Source organism: Mercurialis annua, linkage group LG6 (genome assembly GCF_937616625.2).
Source record: "Mercurialis annua linkage group LG6, ddMerAnnu1.2, whole genome shotgun sequence".
Taxonomy (NCBI): Eukaryota; Viridiplantae; Streptophyta; class Magnoliopsida; order Malpighiales; family Euphorbiaceae; genus Mercurialis; species Mercurialis annua.
In genome coordinates, this window is record NC_065575.1 from 11,886,512 (window position 1) to 11,906,041 (window position 19,530).

The following is a 19,530-nucleotide window of genomic DNA, read 5'->3' on the forward strand; positions in this document are numbered from 1 at the left end:
TGGTCTAATTAGGGTTAGGGCTTACTTAAGTCCATTTACAGTCTAATCCTTTTAGAGTTTGGATTAGGTTTAAAGAAGTGTTAAATGATAAGGCTTAGGGATTAGGATTAGAATTTTAAAATTTTAACTATTTACTTTAGAATTTTAACTATGATTTTCGGTTAACTTGCTAGCTAATTAAAAAGGTGTTAAAAGTCTGTTTTGGTGTCTAAAAGTGTCAAAAAAGCTACTAAGACTCTATGGGTTTTGTTATGGTCAATTTTAGTCTGTAAAACTTACAAATCAAATTAGCGCATAAACTTCTAAGATATTGCAATTAGTCCAGTTTTTGGACTCACACTACAATCTCTTTGGATTTTTATAGGCTATTGGCGGCTAATTGTGTTTTAATCCTCCAAGTTTGCAGCTGTGCACAGATTACGCCTGCTTGGATCCCAGCAAGCAAATATGTAGCTCATCACTCGGACGGATTTATCTGAAAATCATCATTGGACGCTTTGGTCCCTTATCACTTTTTACTTGTCCGAAAAATAAGTGTCTACAGGAACATTGTGGGATCAAAGTACAATGATTAGAACTGATTTGACCATCCTAAATACACGTTTTTAGGTTGATTTCATGGCAATCATGGAAACAATAACAAATATGGCAAATATGAAAAACATGGCAGTTTATGGCTAAACATGCGATTCTAATATCAGATTTGAACAGATCTAACATATGATGATTAAAGCTGGTTGAAACATCCTATGAATATGTTTTTATCATTTTCATGGCAACCATGGTAAAAAAAAAAGAACGGAGCAATTATAGCAAAAATACTGAAAATAAGCTAAACATGCATCCAAAACTCATGTAATTCAACAGTTATTACATATATGCGATAAAAGATGATAAGAGATGAAATTTGGTCCTTAAAATAACCGCTCTAAGTCCTTTGCTCGTTTTCTAACAGTCTGGATAAAAAATCCGACTTAGGTTTGATTAGTAGTTATGTGTTCTTAATTGGTGTGTGTGCGTGTGCGTGTGGAGGTGTATGGTTCGGCCTAGCTTAGTGTTTTTTAGGGTTTATGTGCTTTTCTGGTATATGAAATTCGTTCTCTGGTCCGACCCCTCTTGCTAGATTAGTTAGAAGTCGTACTTATAAAGGCTAGGGTTAGCTTAGGGTCGGTTAGTGTCTAAGGTTGATTAGGAGTGTGCTACTTAGGTGTTAGAGTTAAATGGGAAGTGTGCAAGTGTATTAGATTAGGCTGAAATATTAATTAGGATAATTATTAAATAAAATTCGTATTAATTGTGGCTAAAGGACTTTTTTGGTTCCTGAAAATGACAAAAAGGCCTCCAAACCTATAAGGGTTTGAGCATGATCAATTTATTTCATCAAACTTGCAAATTGGCCAATAAACTTCTAAAGCATAAAAGTTAGTATGATTTCTCAAAGTTTATTGTGACCCTTTTGGACTTTTATGAGCTATTTTCGGCTAATTACGCTTTAAACCCTCAAGTTTGTCATTTTATACTGATTTAGTCCACTTGAATTCAAGCAGGTGGATCGCAAACTCGTCACCCAGACAAATTTCTCTAAAAATCATTAGTGTACGTTTCATTCACTCATCACTTTTTACATGTCCGGAAAAAAGTGTCTAATGTATATTTTCTAACAAAAAATAATTACTAATTTAACATTGACAATAAATTAATTAAATTGAAATAATTATAATAAATTTAATTAAAAACATAAAAGTACGCGTCATGTTACGAGCATGTGTGTATCATATAATGTGAAACTAGTCACTCAAAATATCTCGATCAAGACTGAGCTTGAAGTATTATTTTTAAAATATTTGTCGGTATATAATTTTTAAAAAAGAAATACCTAAATTTGAAGAAATTATGCCCCGTACACTTTTTTTGAGATTTTTGCAACGAAACACTTTAACATTTTACTATTACAAAAACTTTTTTTTAAAATTTTTATTATAAAAATAGGTTATCTATAGATGGTCTATTAAAAGAGTGTATTTATTCTTAAAAAATAGAATGTTATTATATTTAGCTGAAAATAGATATTTTCGTAAAAAGTCCAATTTTCCGAGTGTAAAATAGATATTTTCGTTAAAAGTCCAATTTTTCCAGTATCAGGTATGTTTTACTTTAAACTGTCTTTTTATTATTATTTTTATAATATACAAACAAGTATAATATGTTGAGAGAGTTCTTCCTGGATAGCCTCTTTATCTATGTTAACTACAATTACGCTTATAAGGTACAATTTTTGTTTTGCCCATGGTTACTGTTGGTAAGTGTTTTTTTCTTAATATTGTTTTTTCTTTTTCCGTACTACCGTTCGTTTAGCAAATTATTCAATTTTTGAATAACTAAATTTGTTAAACGAATGGGTATTTGGATGGCTCTTATAAGAGAAAATAACAAAACTATACAAAAAGAGGAAGAAAATAACAACAATGCTAAATTTGCTGAAATATTACATGAGCACTTCAAAAAAATGAAAGTTTACATTTTATACCTACCCAATGAGTATGCAACACATGGCACACACAAAACAAATAGAAAAGGTCGAAAACACGTCAGAAACGCGTCTGACATGCGCCTGACACGCGTGTCAGAACTGTGTGTCAGTCACGCGTCATTTTTTCTAAACTATTCAATCATGTATCATTTATGTATCTGTTATGTATCAGATATGTATCAAAGGACATATCTGATTATTATTTTTTCATATTTTTAAAACAAAAATAAATAAATAAATAAATATATTATTAATATGTATTATTTATGTGTTTCTAAGGTGTATGTATAATATATTTTAAATTAAAAGATATATGTATCACGTGCTATAATTAAAATCCACGCATCAAATAATATCAATAGCATTATGTTACTATTCACTATAAATTGAAGCATAAAAGTAATAAGTTATGAGGTGTATATATAACATCAAAATGTTATTAATATTCTTTGATATATTATTGTCTTTGAGGTGTATATATAATATATTTTAAATTAAATATACATGTATCACATACTTTAATTGAAATTCACGCATCAATAACATCTTTATATGTTACTCGATATAAATATCTTTAATATATATGATATATACACTCACAAAAAATAACTAATAATAATATTAACTACTTCATTAGCATTAAAATATATTTTTCTCTTTATTTGCAACAATTTCTCATAATGCGTCTAAACTATTTCTGATATGTATAAGAGATGTATCGTATATGTATAGTATTTTTATTTGAGTTGTATATTTAACGCATTGAATATATAATTTACGGATAGTTGAAATATATCTATAACATATATTAAAATAAAAATATGCCACATGCTCTGTAAATTGTATGAAATATTTATCAATGATACGTATTAAGGATATATTTATCATGTTTTAATTGTATATGGGCTAGTTTACTAGTATAAAATCGATAAATGTATCAACGATCTATCAGTAATGTATTATTAATGTATTTATGATGTATTAGTAATGTATCTATAATGTACCGGTGTATATCTATGACGTATTGGGTGATGTATTTATAATGTATCATAGATGTATTTAATATGTATATACATGATATATAAATAAAAAAGATGAACCAATAACAATATAATGTCGTCATAAATTTTATCACAAACTGAAGTTAATCTTTGAATTTATATAAAAAATATAAACATTTACAACTTTGCAATTTTTCAGTTATTTAACGTTTATTTTTTATATACTAAAAGATACATCAAAAAGATAGTCAGGATTCTTGTTAATTCTCAAGACCAACAACTCTTAAGGTATTACAATTTCAAAGCCTTTCATTTCTAATAAATATCACATAATACATAATGAAAATAAAAATTAGGTACATTCTGAGGGAAGACAACTGAAATCAAAATTAGGAATTAAAAAAAAAAAAACAAATTTTAAGAATACAAGCATCGACAAGAAAATAACCTCAGCTTTATCTGTCTCTTAGCACTATAGAAGTATGGAGTTTTTACATGAATGGCTGACACTTCAAATAACGGATTCTATACCGCCACATAAGATCAAATCCATTAGGCAATTTGCAGTGAAATTCTTTATCGCAAAACTAACCAGTTATGCCCCATGGCTAAAACATTGGTCCAGACAATTTTACTTAAAAATGTGCCGACTAGGACATGAAACCGAAACGACAATTATGATAGTTGATTGTCATGAGAAAACGAACACAACGAATACATATTCTGAATGACAAAGGTAACAATGACGCTCCTATCTAAGAGATGTAGGCAAAATCACTAATCCCTTTAAAAGTTCACTAATTTATAAAAAGTAAATCATCAAAAAAACACTATCATATAATGTAATGACAGAATTATCAACAAAAAATCATATTTCATAACAAAATTCGACAAGAGCTAAACTACTACAACATTATGAAATATCATAAAATTGAAAATCAAGCCGCCATTGCACTTCATCCCCCAATCGACGGTACCATCATCCCCAGTAGTGCCATTGTCACAAAGAAGCAAGTGATAAATAATGGTGAATGAACAACAAGCTTGAACGACGGTGGACGGATCGCAACAACAGTCTTCACCTCCCATGGCAACTTTGTACAAATGACGAAGAAGAGAAAGAATTTGATTCCACTTACTGTACCACGCATAAGAAGAGAGAAAGAAGAAATTAGGGCAAATGGTGGTTGCGGCAAGTGGTGAATAAGCATCCAAAAAACAAGTGATTTTTTTTCAATCATGTGCCACATGTAAGGCTGAAATCAATTAAGTATGCAATGTAATATTTAATCGTAATCAATTCAAAAAAGCAAAAAAAAAAATTAGAATTAATGAAAGAATTTGAAAGTCTTAACATTTTTGTAAGAAAGGCCCTTATTTAGCCCATTCCTATAATTTTCTCCTCTTATAATAGCCATAAAGTCTACATTGCTTTATTTGTTTTTCAAGGATGGCTCATTTTTTTCATGAGCTGGTCATTCTTCTTTCTCTTTATATATTGTTATCTCTAGAAAAAAAAATGGAGCAGAACTGATTGAAAAGAAGAGTAGAGAGCAGGCCCTAAAGTTTGAGCTTTTGAAGATGGAAGACAACAGCCGAAAAGGCCCAATGATTAAGGATTTGTCAGTTACCACATAAACAGAGAGAGATAAAACAACAATAAACCACTGGGATTATTACAACTTTTTTTGAGAGCTAAAAACTGTACTTGTTCTTTTTACGTTTCATGGTTGCTGTTAAAAAGCTTAGATTTTTATTCAACTCTTCTTCACTGTTGCAGAGAAAGATCTCAATCATGGAGCTTCTTTATCTTCCCTTTTGAATCTGAATTAGTTTTCTCAAGGTAACGTTACACTTCCATTAATGCAAAATTGTTGTTTTTTCTTAGTTTATTCATAAATTAATGTTTCATGCTGCCATAAAGTTAGTTTCTTTGTTTGGTCCTGAGGTTTTTGGATGAAATTGAAGTAGCAGATGGAACTTTTGCCTTTTATGGTTATAACTAGTTCAGTGCTTGTGATCAACAGTAGTTTATTATTGGGTGTTTAAATTGAGCTTCTTTTGCTGAATTGATGTTTATGTTTATTTTATTTTATTGATAATTGGGATGGGAAGCGTTTGCGGGAGGAATTGAACCCACTATCTTAACAAACTGTTGCTATGTCTGAGTTTTTTTATGTTTGATTTGTTTTATCAATGTATATAGCTTTCTGTTGGGAGCCCGATTCTTATATTTTCTTGGTGAAACATCCATAATTAATTAGGACTTCTGGAATTTTTCTTTAGCAAACTCACATGAGTGTGCTATTAAAATTATGTGTTTTTAATCTTCATGCTATGCACTGTCAAGAAGCTTCATTCCTTCTCTTTTCTGGCCCAATTCTTAGGTATAAAATGTAGTACTTTTTTCGGTTTGCGATCTACTTGGAGTTGATTCATTTCTTCGCTACAAGCGATATAAGCTTATTATTTGTGTGTTTCCATACAGGTTTCAACTCAGAAATGAACTAGCTATGAATATGGATAACCCTGATGACAATGGTTATTCTGTTGAAGTCATTGGATGAATGACTTAGATTAAAACCATTAAAGTCCATTACCTCTCTGCGACTTGTTACTTGGAACAGGAAAATCCAGGTCTCATGGAAGGACCACGGGGTAGACGCCAACCTTCTGATCTTCCAGAATCTGCCTTTTTTCACAATAATACAGGCAGGCCTAATTCAGAAGGGTACAGTAATCGTGGAGGTGGCTTGCCAGGACTAAGGAAGAGAGGTCATGGACATGGAAGCCGCTCTTGGATAAAAATTGATCAGAATGGTGATTCTAAGGTCTTGGAACTCGATAAGGCTACTATAATGAGACATTGTTCCTTGCCTGGTAGGGATCTCCGGCTTTTAGACCCACTTTTCATTTATCCTTCCACAATCTTAGGACGGGAGAGAGCTATTGTGGTCAGCCTTGAACAGATTAGATGCATAATCACAGCTGAGGAGGTTATCCTGATGAAATCCTTAGATGGAAGTGTTCTCCAGTATGAGTCAGAATTTCGCAAACGTCTTCAGACAAACAAAGACCAAGCAGGTAAATATACTTTCAATCTATAATCTGTTATTTGAATGATCTGGAATCTTCCATTTATTTCCTTTCGTAGTTGGTAAATAGATGGAATGCAAACAGTACTTTGTTTTGCGTGGCTTAATACAAATTGCTAATGCATTGTATAAAGCTGAAATTAGTTTGTTAAACTTCTCTTTTCATTTATTTGATTAAAGGATAATGTTCTTTTGCAAGGCGATGTGATTTTTGTGAGCATTTTGAGGACAGTTACTCCTGCTATTATGTTACAGAACTATGATTGTGGCAATAATTGGTGACACTTGATGCCGTTGTTGTTCTTTTCCTTGAACAATTGGTGTTAATTTATTTTACCCTCAATATTCATTAGTTTTGTTCTCTTTAAGTTTATGAATTAGATTCTGCATGTCTAACTCCTAAATGCTGGTTACTTAATTCAGACGACTTGCCCTTTGAATTTAAAGCTCTGGAATTGGCTCTGGAGTTAACTTGCATGTCTCTTGATGCTCAGGTATGCTATATATTTTGTACTTCTAGATTAGTTGAAAAGCTGTTTCACCCTTGCTTCTAAAACAAAAGATTTGTCTAGCAGCAAGTAAAAGCTTCTGCTACTTGAATCATAAACATATGTTCTGGAAAAATATATAAAGTCAGGGAATTTTTTACTCTTTGTACTGTGATAGTGTAACAAGTTTCTAGTAGTTTATGACTTGTTAAAACTTAATGTCTTTAATTGTTCATTTATTGCAACCAGCACCATGGTTTGAGTTTATTTGCTTCTATCTAACTAACAAATCAGGTAAAAGTTGCATTACTAAACTAATTTTCTTAGGCAATTAACTAATTTTCGATCACTTTATCTTCTAGCCTGGTGTGGCTAGTTTGGGATTGAGCTGAAGTTGAATTTTGTGATATGATTGCTCTCAGTAATATAACCGCAATTACCATGTTGCCTTGCACCGGAATTTGGTATACTGGGGGAGTTGAATGTGTATACTGGCTTTCAGCACTTCAAAACTTGGTATTTGTATACCAAATTAGTATGACTTCAACTAATGCAGTATTAAGCTGGACTACTGAGGTAGTTGGAGTCTTGACGATTGGGCTTTCATGCAAAAGTTCTAAAAAGATTGGTGTAATATTCCGAGTATTAACCCCTACAATCTTATTAGACAAAACTTGCAATCGGATATAAAATTCATCATGTAAAATAAATTGTGTTTCGAACCATTAGATTGGTACACACAAGATGTTGGCTAAATCACCCATATTTTTGTGTGCATTTGACAGGTAAAAGAACTGGAAATTGAACTTTATCCAGTTTTGGACGAACTAGCGTCATCTATTAATACTATTAATCTGGAACGTGTTCGTAGACTCAAAGGTCATCTCCTTGCATTGACTCAGCGTGTTCAGAAGGTAAAAGTAGATCTCATAATCTCATTTTTCCTTTTTATAATGGTCTGATGCTGTCTTGCCACCTCCATACATTAGTTTTTAGATTGAATTTATAGGTTCATGACGAGATAGAGCATCTCATGGATGATGATGGCGACATGGCTGAGATGTATCTGACAGAAAAGAAACTGAAGGAAGAAGCTTATGCACTTGATGAGTTGAATTTTCAAAGTAATATGTCAGATGACACCAAAGAGGTTTCAAAATCTGCACCAGTTTCTCCGGTGAGGTCATTTAGTGGAGTCCAGAAATTGCAGAGAGCATTTAGCAGTATCGTTTCTTCAAGCAAACACGGAAGCTTAACTAGTTCTTCTTCTAATTATGAAAACGTCGACCAACTTGAAATGTTGCTGGAAGCATATTTTGTTGTCATTGACAACTCTCTCAGCAAGTTGTTCTCGGTAAGATATTTTTGTGCTTAATTTGATTGGAATTTTGTACATTTTGATTGATTCTTTAAATTAATGACGCAGCTCAAAGAGTATATTGATGACACTGAAGATTTTATCAACATTAAACTGGTAACCTAGTTAATTATACGCATTTTTTCTTTTGTTTCCCATTTCTGAGCTGATTGAAAAAATAAATTGGCATGTTTAACAGGGAAATGTGCAGAACCAACTGATTCAATTCGAGTTGCTTCTGACAGCCGCGACCTTTGTGGCTACAGTATTTGCAGTTGTTACAGGAGTATTTGGGATGAATTTCGCAGACTCGATTTTTGATTACGCGCCTACATTTAATTGGGTTTTGATTATAACTGGTATTGCTTGTGGTTTCTTGTACACATCTTTCCTGTTCTACTTTAGGCACAAGAAAGTCTTTCCATTATAGAAATTTATTGAAAGCTTCTCAATGGGTAATTAGTCTTTAGCTCTTGATTTATTTTCTTCCTTTCTTTTCTGCTACTTATTTATTCATCTTTTTCGAGTTAATTTCTTGTATCCAGTCAAGCCTGTTTCGATCGGTGACCTTTAGATCTATGTTCAAAGTGTACAATCATCCTGCAAAATGAAACTGAAATCAATCAGTAGGTTCCTTCTAACTGTATGAACACTCTATTCTAACATCAGTCATAGGTTCATGAAAGATGCTGTTAAATGTGGCAATTATTTTATGCATATTATGCAGAGACTCGGATTTTATTTTAGGATATGCAAATGCTAAAATTCATCGGAAATGCGGGAAAGGAAACCAAGGAAATCGATTTCTCAACTTATCCCAAAACTCTGCAACTCCAAAGGTTAAAAGTGTTAATATAATTTAACATCCATTTCAGATAGCCTACAAGCTTCTGCACTAGTTATAAGACAACGTTTCTATCAATTATAGTATACATTAAAGCTAAGGAACAAACGACATGGAATTGCAAACGACTGCTGTTCATAAACATGTTCTATAATAGTAAGTGTAAACTTAATTCTATTGAATCATTGCAAGACACATGTCCTTCTTCTATCAAATCTCAACATGCACACAAACATATAATATTTCAAATTATATCAAGTTTATTTTATACCATCCACAAGATAAAATGCAATGATGTACAACTAATATAATTTAATTAAAGTGATTATCTCTATTCAGTTATTTCATTATAATTACAATATGCTACTTAATTAATTTTATATAAAACTTTATCTTAAAAATAATAAAACTTATCATAAATATTTATATTTTAGAAATTAATTATATATATATATATATATATATATAGATATATATGGTGATAATTTTATTTATTTAGACTGAAATGTAATTTATTTTATATTTTTTCTTTTAGTCTTATATTATATAAAAATTTAAACAAATAAATAATTATTTTTTCAATGAAATTGATAGTAAAATTTAATTTTATTATGAAAAATTAAGTATGTGAGATACAATGAATTTAGATTGATAAAACTATTAGATCATAGAATGAAGAATTTTTAAAAAATTAATTTTAATAAAATTGAATGTGTTATTCAACATAATAACCTTTATTGGTAATGTTTAATGCACGTACAATCAAACTACATAAATAAATCTAATAAGATAGTTTAATTTTTAGATTTAATATTGTATATTAGTTAAATAAAAACTACTTGGTGGAAATATATTTCTCAATAATATATTAGTTTAATATATATATATATATATATATATATATATATTCAAATTGATAAATGATTTAGGATGGACCCAAATATTAAGTAACTTACTTTATTTAGGTAAAATAGATTAATTCACTAAAAAATAATATAATTAGTTTAATTTAAGTAATAATTTAATATGTAACAATTGTTTTATAATTTAATTTATTATAATTAACAAAAAATATAGATATTAGTTATCTTAAATAATATATATAATTGTTTTATAATTTATGACAGAAAATCTAAAGCGAAATTCACAAAAATACCATAAAAAGTCATTCCTTTTCATCAAATACAATTATTTAATCATTTATAACAAACATACTATTTTTCTAATTTTTTTCATAAATACCATCTTTTCCTTACGTCAGCAGATCTGACATAGGGTACAATTAAAATCGAACATAGGGTACAATTAAAAAAATTCCTAGGTCATGGTATAAATGAAAAAAAGTTACAAGGTGGGTGGTTTTTAAGTAATTAGGCCATAAAATAACGTATATGTCTTGTATAAATTATGTATCAGCGATATATCTATTAAGTGCATTTAAAAAATACATATATCATATAAATTATGTATTCGAAATGTATCAAATATATACTATAGATGTATCGAATATGTATTTTAAATGTGTCAAATATTGTTAAATAACAAATATACATCTTTAATACATATTATATACAACTTTAAAATATTTTAAAAAAACATCTCAGATATGTATCTACTCTACAAATAATACTCCAACGATGGTAGCCCTTGACACTATAGAACTTGACAAATTAAAAATGTATTAACAATGTATTAATTATGTATCATATATGTATCGGAGATGTATAAAATTATATGTTTGATAATTTTTTCAGTTTTCAACGTAATTTGACGATAGTCTTTTTAAATACGTATAAATTATGTATCGGAAATGTATCACATATGTATCTGAGATGTATCGAATATTATCGAATATTTTGCACTTCTACTCATTTTTTTCCTTTTTTTCCACCTTGGCCTTCCGGTCAAACCATGAAACTGAACCGATCAAGTATATACAACACACTAAATATAATTAGTTCATTTTAATTAGTATTATTACATATATGTTTTTATGCTTTTCTAAATATAAAAACGAACCAATCAAATTAGTCAGTTAATTCAATTAATGTATTAAATATGTATCTATCATGTATAAATTGTGCATCAGAGATGTATTAAAAATATAGTCGAATTTTGATTAAATGTATCTATTAACTAACTTTTAAAATTGTACCTATCATGTATCGAAGATGTATCAAATATGTATTAAAAATATATATGTAATATGTATTAAAAATATTTCAACACATCTCAAAAGTATATCAAATAAGTATAAAAAAATATATGTAATAAAATGTATAAAAGAATAAGATGATATTTCGACACATCTCAAAAATATATCAAATATGTCTTTTATATAGTATATGAAAGACATAGAAAATATGTGCCGGAGATTTTAAAAAAAAAAATTGTATTTTTAAAATTAAAATTAAAATTAATATTTTTAAAATTTAAATATAATAAATAAATGTATAATTTAAATAAATATATAAATATATAATTTATATAAAAAAATAAAAAAAAAATATCAGGTGCACCAAAAAGTGCACCTGGAAATTGTTAAGAATGATCCGCACATCACGCGCGGGTCATTCATCACAGTTGGTGCACGTTAAATTTACTAAGATGATCCACGTGGGTCATTTATCACATCAGGTACACATGCACCTGCTCACATAATGAGAGTTTTTTTGGTGTTTACATATTTGATGTGGTGTACATTTATTGGCTTGGAAAAAAGGTGGTGCTTGTTAAAAAGAAGTAATGAGAGTTGGTATTTTATGAAAGGAAGATTGTAAGAAAGTAAATAAACTAATTAACATAGCATTATGTGAACTAATGAGTTATTATTGTAGTTTTCTTATTATTTTCTCAAATTTAAATAGTATTGATCAATTTTAAATGAGCAAAATGTTAAGTATTAGATTGATTAAAAATAAGCCAAAACAACGTTTGGCTGTTTTGCTAGTGAAAGAATATAGGAAAAGTCAGAAAGATCTATTAGAATAGTAAATAAATTATTATAGCTGTCATTATATAGTTTTCAGTTTTTAGTGTGCAATAATTTAGAATATTATATGTATAATACTAAAATTTGGAAGTAAAATCAGGCTATTATGTATTTAATACTAGAACTTGGGAGTAAAAATATCTTTAAATTTGAAGTATAATTTTATTATACCTTATCTTTACCGTGTCTAAGTTGCTTGCAGTAACAGGAATTTCTTCCGCTAGCCAAACATTATCAGCATCCTTTTTGCGGAAAACAAAACCTGCAAATTAATAACCAGTAAGAGCAAAGAAACAGCTTTATATTGAACATGCATGACGCAATATAAGAAATTTGTGCTTATTTACGTCATAGTGGAACCCAACATCATCTTCGTGTATCTTATCATGATGGCTATGCAGGTAGCAATCAATGTCAACATGTTGGAGCCGAATCTTTTGTTCCTGCTTCCATGTTTTCGCACTTGCTTCGACCACAAGCCTGAAAAGAACCCCGCATTAGTTTGCCAACAAAGGAGATGGAGTTGTATAGAAATAGTTGTTTTCAGCCTCACCTCCAGTAATTCCCAGTATCAGACTCCGGCTCTTCGCCAGAGCAGCTAACCTAAAATCCAAAAGTATGTGACTTGAGACTCGGAAAAAATGAAAATGATGCATGTTAATATATATTCTTTGAACACCATATTGATCAACAACTCCATCAACAAACAAAAAATGATCTTGCAAGTCCCAAACACATAAATTATAGAGCAACATGTCATATATATGATTATTCTGAAAGCACTAATGAAAATTTATATGTTTCTGGGATGCACATAAGCAACAATCTAGGCTTTCATGAAAGAATAAAACATAGAGAACCGATCAGACACTTAAACAGAAAGAAGACTGTAAGCAAAAAAAACAGAACCAGCTCATATCATAAAGAGTATAAGACCATTTAGCAGAAGTTGTTACTGAATTCCTCATAATTTATAGATAAATTGCCAGTTATTCTTACATTTAATGTTAAACCAAGAGCGGGATTGATAATAAAAATAGCTAGAAAACAATTAAGATTAGTTACACTGTAATAAATGAGTTATGTAACTAAATATACTTCTGAGTTGAAATTAATAAAGCTAAATCTTTTACTCTCTTTCTAGTGAGATGAGAGATATCCTAGCATCTTATAAGTGCTATGTATTGAGTTGAGCTTCGAAGAAGTCTCCTTCAAAATTATGTCAAGTCCTGTTCTCTGTCACCTTATAAAAAAAGATGTTTTGTAAAATACGGAGGAAAAGAACACAAAAATAATAGCTTCTGCCAACCTCCAGATTTTCTGATGATGCGGATGCATGCAAATGGCTATGCAGCCATTTTTTAGTTCTCATGTGCTGCAAACGATAACTTTCCCAGCCTTGATGGCATCACCTCCAGAGGCGGATCTAGGAAGAGCGTATGGTGGGCAACTGCCCACCTTATAATTTTGAGTCCCTTTATAAAACGTTGATATAGAATTGAAAAATATGATTTTGTCACTTTAAATAATATAGTTTGTCAATCTTAAAATTTATTTGTTGTCAATTTTACTCATCTTATGAAGTTTCAATATAATTTTGACCACCTTATAAAATATTTCTGGGCCCGCCACTGAATTCACCTTGTTCCACATTCGTGTTTGGCTGAGGCTAGACAGTCTACAAGAATTGAGTCCAAATTAAATCTACAAGTAATAATCCAAAAGTTGTTGAATGACAACAATTTTTTTTTGGTTTATCAGAAACACATAGGAGCCATTTGAAAGAAAATATAGTGAGAATTAAGAAATATGAAAACCAACTATCATTTTCTGCATCCGCCAATATATATTCTTGAAACTGGCACATAGACAGAACCTACAAGTAAATAATTACCATATGCTTTCGAATGAACAACATACTTTGAATTGAAGCAAATTGCTACTAACAATGGTTAAGCTTTTTGACATTCATTAGAAGATAAAGGACAAAATAGTACCCAATAACTATTCAAATCATCACCATCAGAAGACCGAGTAACCAATTTCTGGCCACTACCAATGCCATTAGGTATGTCCTCGCAATGCAGCCATAACTTTGTCCTCTCGTGCATCAAATTAAGAACGGCTTCATATGTAATTTGAACAAAAAGAAATCATAGCAAAGTAGCATATGAGACCTAAGAACTCATATTCCAGCATATGCCACATTCTGTAGTCCTTTTTACAAGAATCAAATCCAAAACCTAATTTATAAAAGTAATTGTTTCTTGCGAAGAATCGGATTCATCATAAAACTCAACGTATTTTTCAAGCACTGGATTACAAACAACAGTGGAAGTAAGAAGAGCGCGTGCATCGGTTAAGCAAATTATACCATGAAGAGCTCCTACCACATCATGCACAACATGTTCTAATTTGAAAGCATGAAAAGGACATGCAATCGTTTTGGAAGAATTAAGAGAATATTGTGCATTGAGTTTGAAACAAAACCTCTCACGATTAGCAGATTTAGCAGACATCTTCAAAAAGCTATGAGAAGTAGTAGAAATATGAAATCGGAGCTCTTAATAAAATCCTTCAATTCTTTGGAAACAGCCGTGAATCGCATCATAGATGATACCGAAAGTCTTATCAGAATTAAAATCATTGCATCTCTAGGCAAGAGATCACTCATTTTTCAGTTGAGTTTGAATTTAAATTTTAAGTTCCTGTTTTGAATTCTTTTGATTGGCGGGAGAGCACAAATCTTGCGCTCTTTTTTGGGTTTATTTCATTTCATCAGGATGTTGCGTTTTAAAGGGTCTCTCTTATGATCCATCAACATTGGCTAGAACGCTACTTGTCAACGCATCTCGGCCCACCGGACCAGACTGGGAACTAGGGGCTTATCTGGCCCAGTACGGCAAATAGAACTTGCTTTTAAAGAAAATTAGAAAAAAATACTCCGTTTTTAAAAATAATATGATTTCCTACCTCCACAAAGAAAAGATATAAAAAAATACCTCACTATTTTAATATATTTATTTTTTCACTCTAACACCTATTAATATTATAGTTATACCTACTCATTATTATTATTTTACTCTAACTATATTATTAGGGCTTAATTGTAAAAAAATTACAAAATTTAGCGCGTTTTTCAAATTTAACATAAACTTTCAATTTTGACAAATTAACACATAAACTTTTAATTTTTGACAATTTTAGCACCGATCAATTTTTCGTGAAAAAAATGCTGATGTGTACTCCGAAATAAACATCATTCTCTATCGGCTTTCTTCTTCTCTGTTCTTTTTTTCCGCCATTCTTTTTTTTCATTTTTTTTCTTCTTTCTCTTTATTTCTTCTTTATTTTTATTCTCTTCTTCTTTATCGTTAATTCATCGCTCTGTCGTCGTTCTGCCATCATCCCGCCGTCGCTCCGCCGTTTTTCATATTTGATTTTAGCGATTTTCCTCAACTCGTGGTGATTAATACAATTTCTTTTTACTTTCATATCTAAATAAATTACTCTTGAATTTTTCCAATTCTGAATTTAAAAATATGTATTAAAAACGATTTTCTGCACAAAAAACGATTTTCTGCAGTTATCATAACCTTATCATAATTCATTATCATGTAAGTATCATAACACTGCAGAGAAAATTAATTTTTTATTAAAAAACAGTGTCTGATTATCATTTGAATAACACTGTATTAACATATCGTTATCATAATATTATATGATTATGATAAGGTTATGATAATACAAATGTACGATAATAATAATAGTATGATAATATATTTTTATGATAATATTATGATAAGCTTAAAACAGTATGATAATATGATACTTACATGGAAAACAAATTACATAAATAGTGTCATATGATAATGTTTTATCATATGATAACGAGATGATAATATTTATGGTACATATATGATAATATCTATGATAATGTATGATAAAATAGTGTCTGATTATCATGTCGTTATCATAACATTGGAGTATGATAATTATATGATAATGAATTATGATAAAGTTATGATAACTGGATGATAACATACGTGAAAATAGAATTATAAAAAGATTCATGACACCAGTATGATAACCAGATGATAATAAAATAATAAAGTTATGATAATATTATGATAATATGATACCTATATGTAAAAAAAATTCAAGAAAAAAAACGATAATGAGATGATAATGTAAAGATAATAGTATGATAATATGATACATGTATGAAAAATAATAATTACAAAAAATTATGATAACGAGATGATAATGTGAAAATAATAGTATGATAATATGATACATGTATGAAAAAAACAATTACAATTTTTTTTATGATAATAAGATGATAAGGTAAAGATAATAGTATGATAATATGACCTTATTATACTTCATTATCATACTATTTTCTTCATATTATCATCTCGTTATCATAATATTTTTGTAATTTTTTCCATATAGGTATCATATTATCATACAGTTATCATAATTTTATTATTATGTCGTTGTCGTAACATTATCATTTAGATACAATAATACATTATCATCTCGGTATCATATGATTATATTATGATATCGAGGATGATAATACAGTGATAACTACATGATAATCAATTTTTTTATAGAAAATCTTTCTTTATGCAGTGTTATGATAACAACACGATAATACAGTGTACTCATATGATAACCAGAGACTGTTTTTTTTTTATAAAAAACTATTTTTCTGCAGTGTTATGATAATCACATGATAATCATATTTTTTTTTTGCAGAAAATCGTTTTTTTCATCATAATATCATTCTTCATGCAGATTTTTAGATCTAAAATTGAAAAACAATTCAAGAGTAATTTATTTATATCTGAATGTTAAAAAATCGCAATAATCACCATGAATTAAATAAAAAAAATATGAATGAACAATGTTGCAACGGTGGAGCAATGAAAAAACGGCGGCGAAGCGATGAAGGAATGGCGAAAAAAGAAAAATGGAGAAAAAAAAATAAAGAAGAAGAAGAAAATTGACGTAGAAAAAAAAACAGAGAAGAAGAAGAAAAAGAAGAGAGAGAAGAGAAAGAAAAGAAGAGAGAAATATAAAAATATGACAGTTGACATATGATAAAAGTGAAAATACATATTTAAAATAAAAAATTAATAAAAAGTAAGAATAATTACAATATAAACATGTTTTAGAGTATAAAAATAAAAGTATTAGAATGATGAGATATTTTCTTTATCTTTTTCTTATTGAAGTAGGAAATCAAATTATTTTAAAAAATAGAGTTTTATTCTAATCTTCTCTAACTTCAAGCCACTAATTATGTGTAGCCAATATATATTTTGTTTTTTTTGGTAGAAAGACAACCAAAAAGCTCTATTACTTGAAAAAGATAGAGAATACAACTGCAGGGCCTAAGCCCTGACTAACAGCAGGAACATCAACAGAAAGGCTACATCCCAGCCAATCTGCAGCAAACTACCCGATTACAAACCTTGCACTTCTCTCATAATGTCAGCTAAAGAGCTACTAGAACTATAGTTACTGAACCTATCCATCGGAACATTCCTAATCTTCTTAACTATTACATTAGGATTTTGATCTTCCTGCATGAAGATTTTCCTATTTCTGGATAACCATAGAAAATAGACAGCAGCAGCCAGAGTCATTCTTCTAACTTTTGCCAGATAGCTTTTTCCTCTTGCTTTTTTACAGCTCCAGCTGATCATTCTTCTCCAAGTTATGATACCAGCAGGCACCCTGCAAAAACTTCTCAGGCTTCTCCAAACATTCACAGCAAAAGCACATTCAAATAACACATGATCAATGGTTTCCTCCTGGCTAGAACACATTTCACAGAGATCATTAGTAGTAACTCCCCATCTTTTCAACTTCTCTTTGGTTTTCAACCTTCTTCTCACAACAAGCCATAAGATGAAATCATGTCTTGGAATAGCATTGCTCCCCCAAACAATCTTATACCAGGGCTGAGTAATATAATGGTCTCTATAAGTATCCAAAGTCTCACTGATGGAGAACTTATCATGCTCAATCACTGTCCAATTAGTGTTATCATTTTGCTCACTTCTAATACTAAAGTTATCTTTAATATACTACCAAGCTACCTCAGTTTCATTATCAATTGGGTCAGGAAGCTTCCAATTCCCATCTCTCCACAGCTCTGCTACTAGAGTTCTTCTTGGGATATCTGCATTCCTCATTTTCACTCTGGGGTATTTCTCAAACATGGAACACCCATGAATCCAGGGATCACTCCAAAACTCAGTATTTCTGCCATCCCCTAGCTTGTACTGAATAACTTTTTTAGCATCTTTCCTAGTATTAAGGATACCTTTCCAAATCCAACTAGCTTTGTCATTGCTGTTAACACCCCAAAAGCTTCTACTTTTTAGCTTATTACTCTTGATCCACTTACTCCATTGAGACTCAGGATTGATACTGATGTGCCAGATGTGCTTTGTGATGGCAGCTCTGTTCCAGATGTTTATATCCTTAACCCCTAACCCTCCTTCTCTCTTCAGCTTAGCAATTTCTTTCCAAGAAACCATTGCATTGAATTTCCCTTCATCTTTGCCTGACCAAAGGAATCTAGAACAGATTCTTTGAATCTCTTTCACCACACTTTGAGGAAGAATTAAGATTGAAGCCCAGAACACATGCATGCTCATCAATACAGAGTTAATAAGTTGAATCCTTCCAGCATAAGATAAAAATTTACTTGTCCAGCTATGGATTCTATTAGTGATCTTCTCAATAATTCCTTTACAATCCTCTTTACTGAGTCTAGAAGAAATTAGGGGTATACCAAGATATCTCAGAGGTAAAATCCCTTCTTTAAACCCTAAGAGACTCATAATGACATTCTTTTCAGAGGCATCAACATTACACAGGAAAATATGACTTTTGTGGACATTAACATGAAGGCCTGACATGTCTCTAAAGTTATTTAACTTGTTAACCAAAAACTTCACTGAATTAAGGTTGCCATGGCAGAATAACAAAAGATCATCAGCAAAGATGAGATGATTAATTTTTAAAGCTTTGCAGCCATAATGAAACTGAAACTCAGGGGATGTGTTAAGTAAATCTCTAGAAAGATATTCCATACATAAGACAAACAAGAGGGGGGACATGGGATCACCCTGTCTTAGACCTTTTTAGAGTAGAATTTAGACCCAGAAATGCCATTCCAGCTGATAGAGAAACTGGGGGAC

At 30.3% G+C, this 19,530-nt stretch overlaps 1 protein-coding gene and 1 pseudogene across 1 annotated transcript; one reads left to right on the top strand and one right to left on the bottom strand.

Moving 5' to 3' along the window:
* Positions 1-5,070: 5,070 nt before the first annotated feature.
* On the top strand, positions 5,071-8,952 carry LOC126686949 (magnesium transporter MRS2-5). Its single transcript, XM_050381261.2, has 7 exons — positions 5,071-5,374; positions 6,020-6,615; positions 7,050-7,120; positions 7,900-8,028; positions 8,124-8,468; positions 8,541-8,588; positions 8,671-8,952. Exons 2-7 carry the CDS (start codon positions 6,174-6,176, stop codon positions 8,899-8,901), a joined length of 1,266 nt encoding a protein of 421 aa, XP_050237218.1. The 5' UTR covers positions 5,071-5,374; positions 6,020-6,173; the 3' UTR covers positions 8,902-8,952.
* Positions 8,953-9,016: 64 nt separating this feature from the next.
* LOC126687585 (stromal cell-derived factor 2-like protein) lies at positions 9,017-14,826 on the bottom strand (annotated as a pseudogene).
* Positions 14,827-19,530: the final 4,704 nt, after the last annotated feature.